We start from the raw sequence: 22823 nt of genomic DNA, 5'->3' as shown, positions 1-22823 counted from the left end.
ATTACATAGACTGATGGGGATGGCACAGGTGAAGAGCCAGCCCATCAACCCATTCCCAAACTATTTCCCAAGCTTCCAGCTGCCCAAATGCCCAGTAGCTACCCTTGAAGCACTGCCCATTGCAAAGGGAGCACCAATGACAGCTGTAAGCCATGCAGATGGAAAAAAGAGCAGCTGCAATAACAATCGCCTTCTTTTTACCTGCCATGTTAATGTGAAAGGGCTACATGTCACCACTTCTGGTGCCCCGGGTGCTCTGATCTGGCATGCCACACTCCCAGACAGAGATGCTTTACAGCCCAGTGATAAATTCCTCGACAGCAGAGGGGGTGTTTCCAAATGGAAATATTGACATAACCTTCAGCAGACACCCAAAGACTGGAAGCTGCTGAGCTAAATGTGTTAGGAAGAGCAGGGAGCTCTAGCATATGGCTTCTGCTGCTGTGTTAGGGAACAAAAATGATTGCTATATAATGATATGCAATCCACAAGCGCTGCAGATGCATAATGGGATATTAACTCCTACTCACCATATCTGCTGTTAAACAGAATTTGCACGCACTCCCTAAGGGTGTTGATATCTTCAGTTTCTTTTATAAAACTGTCCCACTTATCTATCAAAACAAAATACAAGAAATAAGAAACTTCCATATGGTTCGTACACAGCAGATGCACTTTTCTCCCACAAAGTGCTGGGAAGCACGAACAAGACTTTGCTGCTTTAAAAATTATTTCCCTCTTCCTAAGCAGATTTTGCCAGGCTGGGCTTTCTCAGCCCCAAGCACCCTCCAGAGCACGTGCAAAAAGCAAATTACTAAGAAATGACCCCACAAAATTTCTAAACCCTGCAATGAAAGACCCTCTGGGACAGAGTCAACTCCACCTGGAATGAACCTTTGAAAGGAACAGCCATTTCACACTGGAGCTTTTCGATCTCCTCCTCTTTCCCAGCTTTCCCATCCATGTTTTTTTCTCCTCTTTAAGGCAGGCAGGTGAGGGTTTTGATGGAAACACGTCAGCATTTTTAGGCTGCATTTTCCTTGGGTGGAGTGGAGGTGGGGAAATGGCAGAGTCTCCTCCCCCCTGCTGATCCCTGCAGGCACCGCTGCAGAATCACACTGGGATTAGTGGGGTTTAGTTATTTTGAAATAACGCCAAGTTCTCAGCAGGTATGTGCTGTTTGCAGCTGGGGCAAACAGCCTCTCCCAAAGCCATGCCTTCCTGTGCAGGAAGTAGAGATGGGAATTCCCACCCAGCCAGCAGTGCTCAACAACCACTGGCAGCATCTTGGAGACAGCAAGGATGGACCTGAGCAGAGATGAAGGTTTGGGCTGCAATGTGAGATGCTGCATCAAGGAAAGGGAAAAAAATCCCCTCCTGCATCATCTCCAACATTGCCAAGTTCTTGCAGAGCATGCAGTCCCTGCAGGGCTGCGAGACTGCTGGGGAGAGATGAGAGGAAACCTTTCCCTAAGAGGCGGCTACCGACTGCCTCCAACGCTAGAGCACAACACAGACCTGTCTTGTCGTGTACGATGGAGAAGAGGATGCGCTTGGATGAGTGCACATTCTGGATGAGGGGACCTCCGGAGACCGATGATTTCTGTCCTGGACAAGAGGGGAGACAAGGAGAAAGGGCTGATGAGAGCCTGACCAATGCTCCAGGCATCCCAACAAGACTCCAGGTGCTGACCCCCGCCAGTGACACTGACCTGACTCTTCTCTCTCTCCTCCATGCACCCTGGCCTGTGACTCCCGGTGTGATGCTGACCAGACCGACCCTTCCCATCCCCATTCCAGCTGTCATTCTACCTGGTAGTGCAGCACCCAGCATTTTGGAGTAAAAATAGAGGTGTGCCCCGTTGGCACTTTGCAGCCACCCAGGGAAGGGCTGGGGCAGTGCAGCATGGCAGGGGCTCCACTCATCTTCATTCAGGCCAAACTCATCTGAGGACCACCAAAACACCCAGCCTGTCCCCTGCCAGTGCCCGGGGTGGGCTGTGCACAGGGCCCTCATCTTAGAGCAAACTCTAGGCTATTACCACAGCAGTCGCTGTACTCCTGTGAGGAAGGCACCTTCAGCTCTCCTGCCGGCCGAGCCAGCAGAGCCTCGCCCACCGCGGTCGGCCCAGGCAGCCCCGAGGACACCTCCTGCTTGAGGTCAACGGCGACAGGAGTGGGCAGCGAGACGCTGTATAGGAAGTTGGTGACAGCAATGGCGGAGGGGGTGTCCTGGGTGGCAGGCTTGGCCATGGGGCCGTTGGCACCGGAGTCTCGGCTGCCCTTGGAGGCGAGGGAGGAACAAGTTAACTCAACGCTGGGGTTGGGCTCTCGGCTGGGTTCATCTGCTGGCCTGAGGGGAAGGAAGGGAGAAGAGGAGGGAAAACAGGTTCCTTTGGGCCCAAGGCACTGCTAAGCCTCAACAAGCAAGGATGTGGAGGGGGAAGGAGAGCCATGCCCAGGAGGGTGAAACATGCTGCATCACTGGCTGCCAGGCTCCTTGTCGAGGAGGGCCATGAAGACAATTAGAGGGCTGGAGCACCTCTCCTATTTGGAAAGGTTGAGAGAGTTGAGATTGTTCAGCTTGGACAAGAGAAGGCTCTGGGGAGAACTTACTGCAGCCTTCCACTACCTAAAGGTACTGGAGAGCTGGAGAGGGACTTTTGACAAGAGCAGGGAGTGACAGGACAACAAGGAATGGCTTCAAACTGAAAAGAGTAGGTTTAGATTAGATAGTAGGAAGAAAATCTTCCTTGTGAGGGTGGTGGTACAGGTTGCCCAGAGAAGCCGTGGCTGCCCCATCCTTGGAAGTGTTCAATGTCAGGTTGGACAGGGCTTGGAGCAACCTGGTCTAGTGGAAGGTGACCCTGAGGGGGTTGGAACAAGATGGTCTTTAAGATCTCTTCCAACCCAAGCCATTCTATGGATCTATTCTAGTTCTATTCTATGATTTAGAAGTTACATCCATCACCCAACCTCCAGAGCATCTTCAGGCCCCTGGACCGTTCTTGTCTTCTTTCAGTGGATCTGGTTGGTCTTATGGTGGTTCAAAGTGTTTGTATTAGCTAAGGCAAAGCTGTTCAGCTTCATGCCTGATGCATTTAAGAGGTAAAACCTTGTGTGACCACAACCACTTGGCTATATTGCCTGTGCCAGCCCCCAGCACCCATGGCATGTTCAAAGGGGACCTCAGTCAGCCCAGGGATGAGCTGCAGACCAAGGAAATACAAGTGCTCCACACGAGACAGGCAGCCACGAGCTCGCAGACACCTCAAATTCTGTGTGTCCTACTTTTAGCTGTCTCAGCCTGATTTTCCAGAAGTACCAAGCCTTCAGATGAGGTATTTGGTAGTGCTCAGCATTTCTCTGAATGGATCTGAGGTGCTGCCAGCCAGGCAAACACAAGGGAAATGCACTCAAAACGACCAAACCCCTTGTGTAAACGTGGCCAAAAGGGGGAGTTTGTCCTGTCGCAGTCTCCCGCTTCCCTCTTCATCTGCCATTAAAAAACCCATTTCATGCTGGGAAGACACTTGCAGCACTTACCCCAGAAACTCCTCTGGAGACAAGAAAAGCACTTAGCTTACTGCAGTGGAAATTTTGGCAGAGACATGTAAAACGATGCAGTTAATCTGCATGTTTGCATGCACTTAAAAGAAACAAGCCTGAAATGGTCTCGAGCCCCACGACATGAAAAAATCTCTGTGCAAGGCTGGGTTTGGCATGGACCCAGGTTTGTGTGTCTGGGAGAGAAGCTGGGACATAGGAGGGACTCTCTTGCCTGTGCCACACAAAATCTTCACCATCTGCCAGCATTGTAAGAGCCACTATCCCAAGGGCTTGCTGCTCTCTCACCCCTTGGGGATCCCCAAAATTACCTTTTAAGCCTGAAGCGGATGCTGTGGCTGTGTTCTAGGATGGCCATCAGGGATTTCACATCGTACTCCATGGGTTTCTTAAAGCTGATCCCTTCAGGCAAGCCAGCGACTGCAAGTGAGCCCGGCTCTTTCAGGAACCTCTCATACGGCAAAGGGACCACACTGCTCTTCCCCATGGCTTCACCTGGCGAGGGGGCAGAGTTACACACTGACAAACACCCCGCGCCCCCGACCACAGCTGAGCCAGGCTGCAGCAGGAAATGCAAGAGCAAGAAATAACAACAAAACCATTAGGAGAAGACCCATTCTTACCTCTGCACTTAGCATGCAAGGCACTCCAAGCCCTTTCTAAAAGCACTAATTAATAAAAAGCTCATAAAAGCCAAAAAGTCAATGTCTCATCATTCAGGTTGCACAGTAAAATGCTCAGCTAGGGTCATTTGGCACAAGCTGACTCCTGGGAGTTCCCAGCAATGTGCCAGTAAGGTACATGGCCACCAGCAAGCTGGGAGGGAGCTGAAAGCTGACAAAGAAGGCTGAAGGCCTCATGATGATTTTTATCTCATGTTTACTGAGATATTCTGGGAACCTTATTTTCAGCCAGTATTTTTATTTTACCTCCTGAAAGAATGAGAAGTAGCTTGATTGCTGTTGCTTTGATGCACTTTAGCAGACAAGAAAAAACCCCCCAGTAATCTCCCTCCATCCCACCATTCACAGACAGCTTGGATATTGACCTGTTTGACCACACAGTCACCTCCAGCAGCCCAGAACTGTCACCCCCTCCCCTCAACAATGGCCACAGAGTCCCCCCATGTCCCCATTACATGAGCCTGGCTCCATTTTACTTCTGACACCAAAATCTGCTCAAGGAGTTGGGTGCACAGTGCTTTCCCTTCCCTGGCAGCAAGAGATGACCAGCAAGCCTTGCCATTATAGAGGGATTTTCTAAATGAGCTGAAGAGCCCATGTGCCCAAACCACGGTTGTTTATGGTGCTCTCCAGTCAGAAAAAAAGTCCCCTCTGAAGGGTTCCAAGAAATGGTCAAAACCTTCAAGCTGCTCTCTGTGGAAGAATTATTTTGGAAATCAACCCAAGCCACTGCAAGCAATAAACTTGGTGCTGAAAGCATGAAGCAGAAGAAACAGCCATGAAGGAATGAGACTGGTCTGGCAACGCAGTATCCAGATGCAGAACATCTGGCAGCATGGCATGGTGTCTGCACCTTTGTCTCCAGGCTGAGGGACAGGCAGAGAAGAGTACTGGACATTTAAGTTACTGTGGGATTTTATACTGTGGATTTTCTTTTAAATATTTTCTTTTTCCTCTCCTCTTAAAAAAAACTCAACCCCCACACCTAAGTATCTTACAGAAGCCCTGTAAATCTTGTGACACCGTCAGCAAGTCCTTATTAAAAGTGGCTTCTTCAACATGTTCTTTGAAGGAACACACGATAACTAACAATGTGCAACTTGCACGAGCCATCAAGGTTCCTTATACATGGGATGGATAATATTTTAATTAAGCCAATAACTTAAGTTTCAAAATGAGCCTTTGAACGACACTGCGAGTTCACTTTCTGCAAGCTGACAGTTTCTCTGTCCCGAACTGCTGGCTCTAGCAGTTCTCCACCTCCCTCCATCACCTCTCTTCGTGATGAGGAAAAGCTCCTGATGCCTACAGTGTCTCCTTATCAACCCAATGCCCAAGAACTCCCCAAACATATTTTAATGGGGAACATGTTACTGTCAAAGTGACCTTCACAAGCCTAGCACTGCCACACAGAGGCTTATAGTTTAGCTAAAGAGAGGCAATAATCATCATTAATGCCTGTTTAATAGAAGCCAGTGGTAATCAGTCATCCTGTTGGTTCAGAGATTACCTGGAGGGAACCTTTTTGATGGAGAATTTTCTAAGACTTTTTTGTTTCCAATCCCTGTTGATGGGAGGTGACTAAAAGGATAAAAAGCCCCCCGTAAGAACAGTAACTGTTAATTTCTCACAGTCCTCTCACTGTTGGAAACAGAATCAAGCTTGGACATGTATTATTTCTCCACTCAATCAAGAGAGGCTCTTTCCAGTGGGAATGCTGGGAGTGCTAGGCAGCTTTCGCCACAGAGCAGCTCAAGGATGGAAACAGTTGATCCTACTGAAGCAGCAGCAAAGGCAGAATTACACCCAGTGCCAGAGCCAAAACCACTGGTTCAGGGATGCCTGACCTCCTCCTGCTATTAGCAATGCTGGCCAACTCGGACTGGGGACCAGCTTGTCCCCATGCACCTCTACAGATCTCAACAAGGTAAAGAGCATTGCTAATCATCCTGATGGATGGGCTACCTGCCTGGTTTGTACACCCCATGCAAATGCATCCTGATCAAGCTTTTTTAATGCAGTTATACATTTATGGTATGTCAGATTTTAGTAATTCTCATATTCCCAAGAGGACAGCAAATTTTGGCACTCTCTCAGCAGCAGACCTACAACTTAGAGAGGGGATCCACCAGTACAAAAACGTCCTCTGCATCCTATTCCCTTGTCTCTTCTGCATCATCCCTTCCCTCACTCTTAGGTCCAGCCTTTGGAAGGCAGCAAGGGGATCTGATTGCCCCCTTAATGGGAATATTGCCTCCACATCCTTTGAATGGTTTCAGAAAACTTTAGTGACTGTCTCTCTCGGGGGGGAGGAAAGGATACCATTTCCCTTTTCTGTCTGTGAAGCCTGTGGCAGGTGTGACAGCCAGCAACAGCAACTCCTGCACGTGAGCCCAAGGTGGTTGGTGGTAGTTCCCATTATCCCCCTTCTGTCAAGTGGAAATGCCCAAACCCCACACACAGACCTGGGCAAGCCCCACACCTTGGGTTCAGGAAGACCTGTGCAGCCCTGGTAGGGCTCTACCAGGCTCTGAATCGCAGATGGTGATGGGGAGCTGCACCCAGGAAAGCCAAACACCCAGTTCTGCAGCTGATCCAGCCACATGGCCTGAACTCCCCCGAAACATCACAGTAGGCTAAAGCACACTGCTGAGCACCACGTGAAAATATTGATGCGTGTTGCCCTGTTTTCCCAAGCCAACCTTGCTTTTCCTTTCCCAAGCAGCACAGCCCTAGAGATGCTGTCAGAGGATGAGCTGGTAGCATGGCTGCTGCCTCCAGCCACTCCATGGGGGCTCCAGTGGATCCTCCTGAGTGAGAAGAAGGCACTGCTGCTACTCAAGCCACCACAGATTGGGCCTGGAGGGAGCTCTGCAACCCACTGGGTTCCATATCAACAGCCATATGGTCATCTACATTTTAATTGCAGAAGGTTTATTGCCAGGGATGGAAGAGCACCAGCTTGTCTCTTGAAGCTGGGGCTGCAGGGCTGCTTGCTAGAAAATCATCTTTTTTTCCTTCTAAATAGACTTGCCAGGGAAAGGGGGGAAGTGAGTCTGTAGAGTCCCAACACAGCGCTATGAAAAAGGTGCAATGGACGAGGTGTGAGGGATAAAGGTGTGCTTGGAAATCCCATCCCAGGGCATAGCAGAGGCTTCCCCTGGTCAGGGGTGACAAAGGATGCTCCCCCCAGCATGGGGATTTTTTTGGCCCAGTTTGGGACACTGGAAAGTGAAGCAGTGGCCAAATCCCATCTCAGTGCAATGCTAACCCCATGCAGGAGCACATCCCACCACACCACCCGTGCCAGGCACCTGCAGGCACCTGCAGGCACTTCCTCTTGCTGGGGAGCTGGGCTGGCACTCAAAGCCACATCTGGTGGTGGCACTGGGCAGCTCAGAGAGCCCTGGGGGCAATCCATATCCCCAAAGGGAAGCATGAAGATTCTTACTATAAAGCACATCAAACACTTCCTCTACCATCTTCCTGAGGAGGTACACGTCTGATCCCTGGTCCGGGGAGATCCTGAGCACCCTTCGCCCACACTCCTTTGCCTTCTTCTGTGCCTCTGTGTCCTGCTCCTTCCTTTGCTGGATTCCTGCAGCGGGAGAGGAAAAAATGGGAGTCCCTGTAGTGAGAAAGGGCTCATGGTGATGACTCTGGCTAAGGAGGTGGGTCCCCCGGGTCTCCCACCCACCCCGGACCCTCAACATGTCCCTCCCAGCAACCCCCGATGTGCAGGAGAAAGTGCTGGCATGGGCAGTGGTGCCAGCAGTGGGGTCCGTCATCCTGTGCCTGCCCCCCTCCTTTCCCTGGCTTTTCCCTTCAGTTGCACTGAAACTGTTGAGATTAATTAGGCAGCACACTTCTTTTCTCTGGTTTCAATCTGCTTAGCCTTCAATCTCGCAGCAAAAGAAAATCTGCCTTTCTTGGAGGCTTTTTTACCCTTCAGCATCATGTAGCTCAGTAATACCAGCTATTTCCTGCTAATTTCCCCCATTAAAGCTCAAATAAAGCATAGCTTTGGCAGTGACTTCCTTGCATCTCTAAATGCACAGAAAATTAAACACTATATAAGTGCATTATTGCTGTTCTATTCACAGTAATTCACAAGGGATTTTTGTTGGTGAAGGACTAATTCCTTCATCATCCTCGAAAGCCTCCTGCCAATGATTGGCCCTGCATGCCACCTGGGTGCTCGAGAAGGTGCTCATGAATCCTTCCTGTGGAAAAGGCCTGTGGCTACAATAGCACTGAAAAGGGACGGGTCAAGAGCCGCATGGGATACCCCTAGAACTAGACATAAGAAAGTAGACAGCCACTATGCCACCCCTGGCAAGTTCCGCATGCCTCCCACGGCACAGCAAAACAGGCCCTGGAAAATTTTTTGGCGGGTTTTACCACGGCGATGAAATGCATATATATCTGCACCCTCCAATTACTGCTTCTCCCACCAGCTGGGCATTAATGCTATTCTGCTGACATTAATCCGGATCACTGTCAGGCCCCCCCCGTGCACAAGGAAAGGCTGAGCCAGAGGTTCAGATGAAGGAGGGTGTTCAAGTGAGGTCTATGCACCCAAGAGAGATAAGAGGCTTCTTACCTCTCCCAGCGATGTCTGCTTTAGACTAATTCAGATCTTTCTAAGAGGGCAGCAAGACCATAAATCAGAGGCACTTACAGGGATGCTTTCCACTGCGTGCCAGTTGTAAGAGCTTTATGGAGCTGAGTTGAGCGTGGACCATTTATAATTCAAGACAGAGTTATCACATTTCACCCTGTCTCCAGCATCAGCTGCTTCACCCAAACACCATCATCAAGATTTTGTACTTTCAATCAGACATCGCTATTTCTTTTTGACAAAGGTATAAAATGAAACCAAAGAGATGGGAATCAGGATCTAGTGCCAGGTGCCTTGTCCCAGCACAGCAGTAAGTCACTGACCAGGATATATCACAGAATCAGAGAACAGTTTAGGTTGGAAGGGACCTTAAGGACCATCTTGTTTCAACCCCTTGCCATGGACAGGGACACCTTCCGCTAGATCAAGCCCCATCCAACCTGGCCTTGAACACTTCCAGGAATGGGGCAGCCACAGCTTCTCTGAGAAACCTGTGCCAGTGTCACACAACCCTCATAGGAAAGAATTTCTTCCTAACATCTAATCCAAATCTCTCCTCTTTTAGTTTAAAACCATTTCCCCTTGTTCTATCACTATCTGCCTATGAAAAAAGTCACTCTCCCTCTTTTTCGTAAGTCCCTTTTAGGTACTGGAAGGGGCTCTAGAGGGCTCCCCAGACCCTTCTCTTCTCCATGTTGAACAATCCCAGTTCTCTCAGCCTGAGGGAACTCCTTCCCATTGGCCATCCCACTGCCATTCACATCTTGTAGGTGGTGGGAAGGGGAGGCAGAGTTGCCCATGAATGTGGAAAACATCCCGCAAATGCCTCCTGCAGAATGCAATGGAGGATAACTAATGGCATCTCTCCCGGGTGCAAGTGGGATGCCCAGGGCAGCAGGACGAGGGGCAGAGCAGAGCCATGGCAGGGAGCTGCTCCTGTAGAGCTGTGCCGAGAACAAGCTGAGCAGTGACCTGGACAGCTTCACAGCACTGGTGTTGTCACCAGAGCAAACCCTTCCTGCACAATCTCTCCAATGGATTAAGCACCTATCTGGTTTCTTTCAATACCATGTGTGCACACACACAGCCGGGTCATTTCTTTCCAGTGACATCCCACCGTGGGCAGTGTATAGGAACAGATCCGAGTCTGGGGTCCCTAGCACCATCAAAACCAGATTCTTTCCCAGCTCCTGTATGGAGTAGGGAAAGCAGCAGCTGGCATGCTGGGGATGATGCTGACCAAGAAATGCAGGTCCCTGTTCACAGCACGGCTCCCACTTTCCCCTCAGCTCCCAGGCTGTTTTTGGGGAGCTGGCAGAGGCACAGAGCTGGGGCCTGCAAGACACAGGAATCCCTCAGATACTTGGTGAATCTGATCTAAGACTGGAGGGACACAGCATCTGCTCAAGGCATCCTGTCACCCCTGTTCATCCCTCAAAAATATAAGCAATTCCACAACCGACACCTTCATCTACCAAATCCATCCCTGTTTTTCCAAAACCAGGAAAAAGGCCCAGGACCAAGAAAGCCTCTTGGTTCCTGGGGGATCACTTGGACAAACTATTTCTGCAAAGTCCTCCAAAAACACTCCAGCACTCCCACAGCATTGCTGAAGGCTAACAGAGCCAGGGGAACAGAGCAACCATCCAGCCCTGTGCCACTTCAGGGATGCTTTTGGAGAGAAGAGCCAGGGCATACAGTGCCCTCCCTGGGAGGGGAGAGGCTCTGACCACAGTTCCCACCTGCCATCACTTCAACCACCACTCAGCCCCGTGGACAGACAGACAACATTGTGGTGCCCCCCAAACCACAATCACTTCGTGCATGGTGGGAGTCCCAGCTCGCAGAACTGAAGCACCCACCTTGGCATGGGAGAAGATCTCTGGCGGGGGATACTCACTGCAAAACTTCTGGAAGTCGGCCTGCAGCTCCTTGTGGGTGCTGAGGAAGACCCGTCCCTTTTCAGTGCCCACCACGAAGGCACTCTCCTCATGGACAGCGATGCAGGCCACCTCTGCGTTTAGCTTGGAGAGCGCTGAGCACTGCGGGAGGCACCAGGTTAGTGCAGCACGGGACTGGAGAACATCCCTGCTTCCCAATCCTTGCCATTTCCCAGTGGGATTTTTTAGTTCCCATCAAAAGATTCCCCTACCAAAAGCAATGTTCTGATTTGGGTCAGAATTTCATGGGTTTATGACATGCCCTAAATATTTTGGTGACTTTACTGCTCCCAAAGATATCTGGCCGAGCTAGGCTTTGCTGGAAAACAAGAACTATATTCCCACCATTTTACTTCATTTTTTCCTATCCTAAAAGTAAACATTTTATAGCATTTCTTTAAAAGAAAACATTTCTGTAAAAAAAAAGAAACAAAAAACCCACACCACAACCAACAACAACTTTCCCCCAGCTCTAATGGAATAAGGAACATGAGAATCTTATTTCAGCTGCAGAACACTAATATGGTCAAAGTCTGGAGTAGTTGAACGATTCTTCTTGTACAGTTATGCAAAACAATAAAGAGATGGAAAAGACTTCCTCTATTAATCCGTTTTATGTAATGTGCACTTCCAGCTCTACAAAATACACATGTATATGTCTTTTATTAGTATTTTTTATATTATAATAGTTACTCAGTGCCAGCAGCCTGAGCCATATTCCCATAGCTACAGCATGGTGCTATTCCCAGGTCATGTTTTAAAAGGGTAAAAAAGGGGTGATTTTCCAAGCAGCAGCCACGGTTAGACACATCAACAATGCCATGGAGGGGTTGGGAGCAGGAAAGCATGGACTAAACCCCCTTGAGCTACCTTCAGTTCACTGAATGCATCTACAGTGAGCTTCACTTGTGTGGGCCTAAACCAGCCTTTATACCAGGTCATTTTACCTCCTGATCACCTTCTTCAAGGATGCACCAAATCAAATCCCCCAAAATAGATATTTTTAGGAAACATCCCTTCAAAACCCAGTAGCAAACACAAGTATTTTGCTCAAAAAGCCCAACACTCAAAAGATAAACACAACAACTAAGGTATGTGAAATTTGGAGGCAGACCAAATCCAAACCCCAAGCCCACCTGGTGATGTGCACGTGGCCTTGCAGTTTATTTACCAGGCATGCAGGCAGCTAGGCTTCAGTGGGCACAGAGCCTAGCACTGGTGAAGCACTGGGATAAAGGCTGAATTTCAGGAGCAGCCTGGCTCCCTAGCTCTGGTTTAAGTACCTAATGAAGACTGCGGAATAATGTATATTCATTAAGAAGCCAAACTACAATATGTTTGTATTGTATGTTGTATGGGTTGGCACGTATATAAATCATCAAAGCTGCTTGGGGTGTGTCAGCTCCAGGGAACCTGCTCCTTACTGGGGCAGTGATGTCAAAGAGAAGGAAATTGGTATTAATGAAAAAACCTCTACCCGCAGAGAGAAGAAAACGAAACGCATCCTAGACAAATGCATTACATATGACTTGACTTTAAAACAGGAGGGCTATTTAGCATATCTCATTGCATTACACATTTGTTACTACACATCTGCTTTCCCTTCTTGATCACATTCACAGTTAAAAATAAGATTAGCTCTGGTCCACGAGACTTAATGCAGACAGTTATCTTGTTTATGTAAGCACAGCTGACTTAGGCAAGGTTTCCACAGGGAATTCTACGTCAAATGATATGAAAGTTATTTTCTTTGTTCTCAAAGATAAAAAGCCATTGTTCTGATGTTGTGTAAAAGCTCATGGTAACATTGGTAAAACGGCAAGAAAAAAAAAGACAACCACCCTACGTTCAGTTGATACCAACATAAATATTAATGGAAAAACAATACACATCTGAGATTAACTTGGGCTGACTTTATGATTCTTACGGCTGTCAGGGTGGGAGAGGGATTTTATTTCCCAGCTCCAGCAGCTCCCTGGGCTTTCCAGTAGCAGAGGGCAGCAGGATGAGCTCACCAGCTCTCCTGTGCCAGCCCTGCACCCAGCCAGCCCTGCTAAACGGAGGCCAAAAGAGGGAGGGGAACATCAACAGGGATGCCACTGGCCTCTTACCATGGAGTCTAAGGCAGACACTAAGCTGGTGATGATTTCGTCTTTCTGGGGAAAAACCATATTCCATTGGTCAGCTCTGGAGGTGGTGAGAGTCGCATCTAAAGGCTTCCCTGCCAGGGCCATATTCACCTGAAAACAGAAAAAACAAGAGCTATGCATGACTATCACTAATCGAGAGCTGGCGCTGAGCACCACCCATTACCATGGTGTGGCATGGAGAGCAATGCTGGCACGGATACACAGGGGAAACTGAGGCATGGCCAGGAGCCAGGGCAGCCTGAACCCCATAATCCCCTTGTGTCCTCTGCTAAGGCAGATAATTGAGGACGCTGTTGAGCTGTAATCAAACTCTGGAGCCAATGCTGTGTGTTCCAGCAGCGGCCAGGTCATCTCCACCCTTGGGGCTCACCCTCAGGGAGATGTCACTGCTGCGCAGGGCGCGCTGGATCAGTTGCATGGTGGCACACCCCGGATGTGCAGACTGAGGCTGTGCAAGCCAGAGGACACAGTGTTGAAGCAGACGTGGAGCACTCCTGTGTCTGAGCTCTTACAGCAGCTGCGAGCTAGGGGTGATGGCTGTGTCCCCATGAGGACACTGTGCCAGCCATCCTTGTGCCTCCCTCCCTACACCCTGGGCAAGAGGAGAACCTAGCATCCAAAAGTGTTCCTGAAACAGGCCAAAACCACAGGGTGCTCTGCTTTCACCCCAAGGGAGAGATGCAGCTCATGGCAAGGAGTTCCCACATCAAATCATCCCACACTGCAGTTCCGGGTGTCAGTGGCAACAAGACCAAGTGATGCACAGGGACTGCACATCTGAGAAGAGGCTCAGCCCCAGAAGCTCTATCGCTCATGAAAAAATGGGGAAAAAAGGGGATAAATGCTGGGACCCAGTTACACATGCAGCAACAGCAGCAGGTTTCTGTGCACACTGCACCGGGCCTCACTGCGACCCACAGCAATGCCAGTGCTGCAGGGGAAACTGAGGCAAGGTCTCGCCTTGCATAAATCACCCCATTCCAATGCTGGGACATCCACACCCGAGACAGCATCACACCCAGCAACCAACACATCCCTGTCAGCTATTGCCTCTCCATCCAGAGGGCAGTATTGCACTGTCCAGCTTTAATCCTGCGAATAAAGGATGACAAATTAGCTCAGAAGCCACTCAAACCAAATCGTAAATCATGTGCTTGCAAGTGGATAAAAGAGGCCGGAGAACCCCTAACAAGGCTGGATGGGCAGGAGCCAGGGAATATGAATGAAGTTGCCCATGCATAACTCAATTTGCCACTCAGTCAATAATCACACTGCCTGGCCCTGCTGGAAACAGGGGTTATAGGCAACAGAAATACCCCCAGTTCACCTTCCTGCCCCAGTCTGCACCTATGTCCAAGTAGAAGGAATCTGAACACAAAAGTAGGTAGTGCAACTGGGGAAATGGTGGATTTTGGCACAAAATAACAAGTCCCTCGTGCTGGCATCTCCATAGGTGTCTGAGCATGCACATCTTATCACAGAATGTTTTAGGTTGGAAGGGACTTAAAGATACTCTCGTTCCAACCGCTTGCTATAGGCAGGGACACCTTCCACTATCCCAGGTTGCTCCAAGCCCTGTCCAACCTGGTCTTGAGCACTTCCAGGGATGGGGCAGCCACAGTTTCTCTGTGTAAACTCTTATGAGGGTCTCCGATAAGCTAATGAGAGGGTAGACAAATCCCAATAAACAATAATGATTAAATTTCAGGAATTGCTCTGAATAAGCCCTCCAGGTTGTTACCCCACATTGCTGGCCAGTGAAAGCAGCCAAGCAGCGCTGGGGCTCCACTGGCATCTGTGAATGGCAGAGCCAAAGCGGCATCCAGGCTGACAGCCACACAGGAAAATCCTCTTCCATCCATGTGACACTTCCTAACAAAGTTGACAGACAACTCTTCTTCCACAGAATGATCCTGGGGGGGGGGGAAATCTGTCCTAACTAGGTACCAGCTTGGAAAATAAAGCAGGAAACCGAACACATGGTCCTGCAGCTGGGCACAGACCACAGGCGTCCACATGCCGGTGACAGGGCTCTGCCAGGCACCTCCAACTTAACCATCATGAGAGCCTGTAGCAACACCAGGCATTCCTCCTTGCTCCAGCCCTGCAGTCTGTGCATGGACAGACATATAGACAAGGAACCATTTCACCTGCAAGCTCCTAAGCAGCTTCCTGAGCACTTCCCTGAAGGAGCAGGGAACTTGACATTCTGTGGATGCTTTGTTAAGAGGTGCCTTGTTGCAATTGGCAGGAAACAGTGAGGTGGTGGTGGTGCCGATGCCCGGTCCCAGGCTGAGCTGGGGGACCAGCCATCACTTGGTCTAGGGAGCATCACTCCCTTCTTAAACCCCCCAAGCACTCGTTTGGAAAACAGCCTTACTTTGATGCCCGTACATGTTTCTGAGGGCCCTAATTATTATTAAATATGACTGCTACGACATGGATGTTCTGTTGCCTTCTGGCAATCTGGAGAGCCAATCCCTGCCCCGGTGGGGCTGGTCGTGGCCCCTTGGAGAGCTCCAACTGCACCAACCTGCTCGGCCACAGCCTCTCACAGGAAGCAGCACTTCCAGGGAAGAGATGCTCCTCCCTCCGCTGCAAAAACCAAAGTCACAAGATGGATCTGGCTCCAGAGGGAGAACCAATGGGAAAGACAGGGATAACATCAATGGGAAGTGGGGCAGGGTACCTGCATCCCCTCCCTCTCCCGCAGGAGACCAGGACAAAAATAATACCTTTCACCTGGTTGATTGTTTATAAGGAGAAGGGAGAATTATTCTACAAGAAAAAAAAAAAAAACATAATAAAAATATGACCCAAGTAACACAGCAGAACTTTAAGGGATGGGGGGAGATGACAATATTCCTGTAAAGCTTTTAATCATTTGTGGTCACAAAGAGCAGTGACAGCGGATATAGAAAAGAGGAGAATAAAAGGGAGGGGAAAAACTTCACAGCAAGTGCTAGGCTTATTTAAATCAAATTAAGGGCTTGATGTTGTTTGCCTAATCAAAGGGAAAGTAATCTTAAGGAAAACTAGGGTAAACCATTCTTATAGCAGTTCAGGCTGGCGACATGGAGAAAGGTGGGTAGAACGGGTGCAGAGCATCCTGCCCTGCTTCCCAAGGATCCACACATCTGTCCTACTGAAATCCCTCCCTGGGACACCACTGATGTTCCTCTCTGCAAGGGACTCTGTTCTGGCCCCAGCCCAATCCCACCTCTGCACACCAAGTCCCATCCCCAGGGGCATGGGGACCATCACATCACTGTCACAAGGCCAAAGCAAACATTTGCAGATTGTTTTTACATTTTTCAGGGTTTTTTTTTCAAATGTTATTAAATTTTATTAATTATTTCTCCTCCCCAAAGGAATCTTGGGGGGACAGGGTGCTATGCAACAGCTGGCACAGGATGTCATCTCCTGCTTGGCTCTTATGACACCTCCCTTGATAATCCTGGGAAAGATTGGAAATTTGGCCTCGAGGGAGTTTCACTCATGAATCACCTGAGCTGCAGCAAAGGAAAAACCAGGCATGTGGGGAGGCTTATGAACCCCTATGGAAAGGGCTGGGGCCCCCCCCAACCCCATGCTCACAGCAGGCATGTCCCCTCACCAGTCCTCCAACTGCTGCCACAGGGCAGCATCTCCCCAAAATAAACATCCTCCAGCCTTCCGCCCCACATCACCATTTCCAAACACTACAGAGCAAACAAAACAGTAAAAAAACCCCTACTAGTGAGCCAATGACAACCTTGCCAAGGAAATTTCCAGGCAGAAAACTGTTATTATACCCCTCAAATTATAAATAGGTCCCATTAGGAGAAACAGAGGGGGTTTATGGGATCCAGCAACTTGCACACTACGCCCGGGCCCTTGCAAAGACTGAACTTACAGGGTGCTACCGCTGTTAACTTCAGTATGAGAGAGTTTTCATCCTTCTTCTTCCTCTTCATCTTTTCAAGTCTTACAGTGATTTCCAGCCCCATGCCACAACCAGAAGCAACAGCATCTTATTTAACCCAAGCTGGTGTTTCCACACTGCAATGGTCCTTGAAGCAGAACCTCCACTGCCATCCTCCCCATGGCCTTCACCTTGGGGTGAGTAAAAACCTTATTTAGTGTAAACCTCCAAAATCTCATTCCTCAAAGGAAACTGGGTGCTTGTCCAGGACTCGCAAAACTGGGCTGAAAAGCTCTCCTCAAGCCTTTCACTCCTCTGGGCCACATCTGCCAGCAAGAAAAAGGTAAAGCAATGACCCCTGTTTTGGGTATTACCCAGGACCAAACTCAGTGCAGAGTGGGAGATGGGAACAGCCAAATGCCCAGGAGGGACTGAGGACATCCCACACCTGCTTCTCATTCCACTGACTTCTACAAATACTGGGGTTTTTTACTATCAATACTAAATCAAAGAACCATGGAATGGTTTGGTTTGGAAGGGACCTTAAAGCCCATCTCACTCCAAACTCCTGCCATGGGCAGAGACACCTTCTGATAGACCAGGTTGTCCAGCCTTGCCTAGAACACTTCCAGGGATGATGCATATTGTGTTTAAATTAATTGATTTGTTTTTTCCTGCAGGTCTACTGTATCTTAAAAATATAACTCTCTCCATTCCCACCATGTGAAGCATCTCCTGTACTGAAGACCTGGAAAGGACACCAGATCTCAAAACCGTCAGAACAAAGCATCCTCAGGCTGGTGCCCCAACCCAATTGGTGGCTGCCACAGCTGTGTCTTCCATCTCAGCCCTTAAACTACCGGCTGTACCCAAGGGCGACAAACTGGAGAGCACTGGCTCAGACCCAGCACCCAGCAAGGGAGAAGTGAAAAGCTGAGGAGCAGCACAGAGAGTCCCAAAGACACACTGCCACTGCTGCCTGCTTGCCCTATGGAGACTGTAGTATCACCATGGAAATCCCCCTGCGCCTGACAACCCAGAACGTTTAAAACACCTGCAGCGATGTGGACTGGCTCCCAGTTCAGGAAGCTAAACAGGAATTAAAATTAGTGAGAGTTTGACTATTCAGCACATTGAGGGTTAAAAAAGAAGAAAAAAAGAAGGGGAAAAATATGATCCTCACACTGGTCCTGTCCACATCTCCATACAACAGTGGCTGGAAATTATCTGCTAATTCATTTTTCCAGGAAAATTCTGCCTGTTGCTTCAGTGGTGCTGGTGAGATGGCAGAAAGCCCAAGCAAGCCAGCCTCAGTTCCAACAAAATAATGAAAATAAAAAATAGATATATCAATCTCTATGGAATATATATTTTATATATATTTTTAATATTATTTTATTTATATATATATATGAGGTAGGTTTTGAGATGGATTACAGGCCCTCTACCCTGGGTAGGGGAGGGGCAGCCTAGGGGTATATTAGAGCAGGGGAAAGCACAGCTGTGGGTGGGAAACTTGAAGGTGGTAGTTGGGTTTTTTGGTCACCTGAAATGTTTGATGAGCTCCGGGATATCAAGTACCACATACAGCCATCTCCATTCCCCCCAGGACCAAGGGAACAGGACAAGCACCCCCAGCCCATCTGCTGGGAGGACACCTCCAGCCCACAAATGTAAAAATGAGATACCAGTGATTTCATTTGTTATTTCCTTTTTCTCCAGGAGGGTATATCTTAAGGGATTTTTAAAACAGACCAGATTTGGAAGACCTTTCAGCAAATAGCTCTGGCTATCATTAAACACGCTTTTAAGTCGACCAGGAGACATCCTGATTGGAGCCTGAGGGACAAATAATGTCCTATGCCAGTGCTGGGACAGTGTCCCCTCTCCAAGCAAGGGGCCAATCCCTGTCTCCCATTTTGGGACATCGTTCTGGAGCAGGACCCACACTAAGGATTATGTCACAAGTGAGGAAGGGGCAATAACTCAGAAGGCATTTCCCCGTCCCACTCCATCCCAGGGATTTTGGAGGTCTCTTTTTTTGGAGGCACTTGTGAGCAGGAAGGTGCCTGGCAAGCTGGAGTCGTTTGAGCAAAAAACCCTGGAAACCACATCAGCCACAGCAGGTCAAAAGCCAGGGAAGGGACTAGGCTTGAATTTCCGCTTGTGTTTTTTTCTAATTGCTTAAGCAAACACCAGTATCAGCAGAGCCAGTGGATGTGATCAAAGCTGTCTTGCTTGCAGGAGCACCATGGCACGACCCCGCATTTGCCAAATAGCTGGCCTTGGGATTTTTGCCACAGCAGTGGAGATTTCTGCTCTGCATGGGCAACTTGCTTTAACCCATCCATGCTGCCTGACTAAACCTGAATCCCTTACGCCTAATTCAGCACTAGTCTTCAGCCTCTGTAGCCAGATTCTGTCCATCCTTAGCCAGGTAACACACACCCATGCCAAGGTGGTTTACTTTGTCCCTAATGATGCCTCATTCCCTAACAGTGCAGGGTTAGCAGGTGGTTGGTGAGCTGCAGAGCTGCACCATCAACACAATGCCAGTGGTAGAGCAGATTAACTGCAGTCCAGAGTACTCACAAAATGCCCAGAAACACCCTCAAATGTCTCATCATCATCATCATCATGGCTGGGCCTCGCGAACGAAGATTTGGGAAGGCTCTATCCACATTTGTTACAGGCACGCTGGTGGCTTATGAGGCCAATATGTGACAGACATGTCCGATTGCAAAAGGCACAGCAGAAAGGCTCCTTAGATGGTGTATTCTGCAAGACACGGTTCTTTCTGCGTTGCCTTTTCTCCTCGAGAGTGATCCTGCGTGTGTTCTCGAAGGAGACAGCTGTGTTATAGATAGTGTGTCTCCAGGCCTCCCAATTTGAGGCCAGAGTGGACCAGTTATGGTGATCAATATGGCCAAGGCTGAGATGTTGTTTCAGGGAGTCCTTGTATCTTTTCTTCGGGGCTCCTCTCTTACAGCAGCCAGAGGCAAGTTCACCATAGAGCAAGATCTTAGGGAGGGGGGGGTTGGTCCTTCATCCTTGAGACGTGCCCTGCCCAGCGCAGCTGTGTTCTCATCAACATGGCTTCTATACTTGTGACTGCTGCTTGTTCTAGAACAGATGTATTGGTCACATAATCTGACCAGTGGATGTTTAAGATTGACTGCTGCTTGTTCTAGAACAGATGTATTGGTCACATAATCTTAAACATCCTCAAATGTCTAAACACCCCCAAAATCCCCCAAATTCCTAATCTGTGCCCTACGTGTGTATACCCCTGCAGCACATCTCTCCTGGGACACGCAGGGGGATCTGGGTTTTAGGGGACCCAGTTGATGCACCCAGTGTGAGAAGCATTTGCTGAGGACACATCTGCATCCTCCAAATGTGAGTGTCAGCATACTCCCAGCCCCAAATCTTGTCTAAGTGCTGCCCCATAGCTATTGCTATGTCTCTTCCCAGATCCACAAATTCCCTTTTATTTTGCTACTTTTCAAGCTAATACCTTTTTCCAAATCCTGAAAGTAGCAGAGCTGGGGGGCAAATGGCCTTCGATGCAGTCTGGGGCACCCAACTGCTTGTGCCCACATCCCCATTGTGCCAGTAGGTCTTACCTCACTGCCTCTACCAGCCTTCCCAAACCCTGTATCTCCCCTCCCTGCTCCTTCCAAACAGGTAGTACAGGGCAGAACAAGTTCCCATCACCAAACACCTCCTTCCTTGTTTTGTTTTACCCAAAAAACTCAAGGCACCTGCTGGAAAACCTCCTCACATACACCCCAGCACCACAACATTCAACAGCATCACTGCCTGAACTCGGCTTTCCTGGATAATCTGCCATGGTTTAGTCTCACTTATGAAAGAAGCAGAGAGCAAACTGGGGGCTCCTGTGTCTGCCACAGGAATTTCACTTTGTCTCCCCAGCTAGAGCATGGCATTCTGCTGCCACCTTGATTTCCTTAAGCCCAGCCCAGGTGCACATCTTAATATAATATGGTAAAATTATAGTAGGCTTCTGCTAGTGCAAAGAGAGACAGAAGAGGATCAAGTGCCCTTCAGAAGCTGTATGTCATCTCCCCCAGGATAAACACTTCCATGGCATGGCAGCTGCTGGGGGACCACTCTGCCTGTGGAGCTCCAGCAGCATGGCTTTCAGTTCCAGACAAGTTTCCATGCCACAATCTCACAGCAGGCAGGCAGAGAAGCTCTTGCTTCCAGGAACTGCCTCTTCAGTTATTAAAGAAATTTAAAAGAAAAAAAAAAAGGGAGGGGAAAAAAAGTAAGTGTTAATCAGATCATTCCCACCATAGCAAGGATAGATGCTGCAAGCATCACACATGGAGAGCTGGATCTTGCCCCTCATGAGTGGTTGGGTCAGTGAGGCCATGATGAGCTTCATGGTGGCTGGTGGGTGAGCAGAGCCACCCAGCCACAGGGACCTGGGTGCCTGTATGGCTCCTAGGGCTGAGCCTCCTTCTCCAGGGGGATGCCCAGCCCCAAAACTCAGCATCGGGGAGCTCAGCACCCCTTCCCATACAGCCCGGACAAAACGCACTGCTTGGCAGTTCCTAGAAGAAGAGGTGGGAACAGATGCGGGAGCGAGGGTGCGGATCCAGCACCCTCACACACTAGGGCTCAGGTTGCACTTCCTAGGAGCAAGTGGCCAGGGGAAGCCAAAATTAGCAGGCTGCTAATTCTACCCCTTGGTACATCCCACTGGTCTAGTGGAAGGTGTCCCTGCCCAGGCCAGGGAGGTTTGGAACTAGATGATCTTTAAGGTCCCTTTCAAACCAAACTGTTCCATGATTCTATGATGATCCCTGGCCCCTGCACTGCCACAACTGCTGGTTATTGCAAGAAGATGTTATCAGTCCCTTGCTTAGAGAACAAGTGAGATGAAATGAACCCAGAAGCCACAGAATAACCTGCAAGGAAGGTCTTAGCGTTGCAGCAACCTGGGCCCCCAGCCCTGTACCCCCCAGCATCCCTCCATCAACACCTGGGTCCCACCCTGGACCCCTAACTGGGTGTTGGGGCCAGGGGAAGGCAGGCAGACCCCAGTTCCCAGCCCCCAGTTCAGCAGTGCATATACTAATGCTGGGGTTATTTAAAGCCCAGTTTTAACAGCATTCAGCTACTGGTTGCGTGATCAGGATAAAAAAATCGCAATCCTAATTCCTGGCCACCCCCTCCCCCCCAGTGCCTATGGCAACTGGTATCCATCTCCTTGGAAACTAATCTCGTGGTATTTGAGCAATGTACCAAGGGCCTTTAATCTCCCAAACACTGTAAATCTTTATTCTAGCCTGCTCTCCTCCTACCCCCAGAGCCAATATAAAAAGCCTGTTGTTTTCTGCGAAGTCACCAAGAGCCCAACTTGAATTTTATATTACACAGACACGTTTTTTGCCTTTTTTTTTTTTGCCTTCTTTTTCCCTCCCCACTAAATTAAGGAAAAATCACATATGCACTAAGTCCCAGGTGTTGCAGCCCTGGCCCCACATCCTGGTATGAGGTTTGCTTTCTCCAAACAGTGCTCAATAGCTGTCGCCTCGATCAGCATGTCCGCTTTGTCCATCTAACAGGACACTGCTCTAGATAATCATCATCATCGTGATGATGATCATCATCATCATCATCTGAATTATCTAGCAAAAAAGTACCCAAGCTGCAAATACACAGAGAGCCCGGGCTGGGGGCAATGAGTTCACAAGAGCTCAGCAGAGGATGGTCCACCCCAGTACCTCAGATGCAGTTGGGCACCTCATCTTTCTCCTCAACACTCAACCCCAACGCTTTTTCCTTTTGCAAAGCTTCTGCTGATGGCACCAGCCCCTCCCCACCTCCCCCTCACCAACCCCATCCCACGGCCACTACTGCTAGTCACCCACTTTCTGCTCTGCACAGGCAATTAACTCTGCATAAGGTGATCCCTGATAGAGAGCC

At 49.2% G+C, this 22823-nt stretch overlaps 1 protein-coding gene across 2 annotated transcripts in view; it reads right to left on the bottom strand.

Annotated features, from left to right (window-relative positions):
- The window catches only part of GTF2IRD1 (GTF2I repeat domain containing 1), a 72782-nt gene that overhangs the window by 36333 nt on the left and 13626 nt on the right, over positions 1-22823 (bottom strand). Inside the window, exons 2-8 of one of the 2 annotated variants that reach the window (XM_051809582.1) lie at positions 12923-13051; positions 10772-10913; positions 7702-7848; positions 3879-4062; positions 2043-2353; positions 1519-1608; positions 531-614 (exon numbers count right to left, since the gene is read on the bottom strand). In XM_051809582.1, coding sequence (XP_051665542.1) covers positions 531-614; positions 1519-1608; positions 2043-2353; positions 3879-4062; positions 7702-7848; positions 10772-10913; positions 12923-13051 — 1087 coding nt within the window. The remainder of the gene's footprint in view (positions 1-530; positions 615-1518; positions 1609-2042; positions 2354-3878; positions 4063-7701; positions 7849-10771; positions 10914-12922; positions 13052-22823) is intronic. The other variant, XM_051809583.1, reaches the window with a different exon arrangement.

The sequence above is a fragment of the Manacus candei genome, unplaced genomic scaffold (assembly GCF_025592945.1).
Source record: "Manacus candei isolate 608988 ecotype Guabito, Panama unplaced genomic scaffold, ASM2559294v1 h1tg000076l, whole genome shotgun sequence".
Lineage (NCBI taxonomy): Eukaryota > Metazoa > Chordata > Aves > Passeriformes > Pipridae > Manacus > Manacus candei.
Note: the sequence above shows the minus strand (reverse complement) of the source record. Positions and strands in the feature narration are given on the sequence as shown.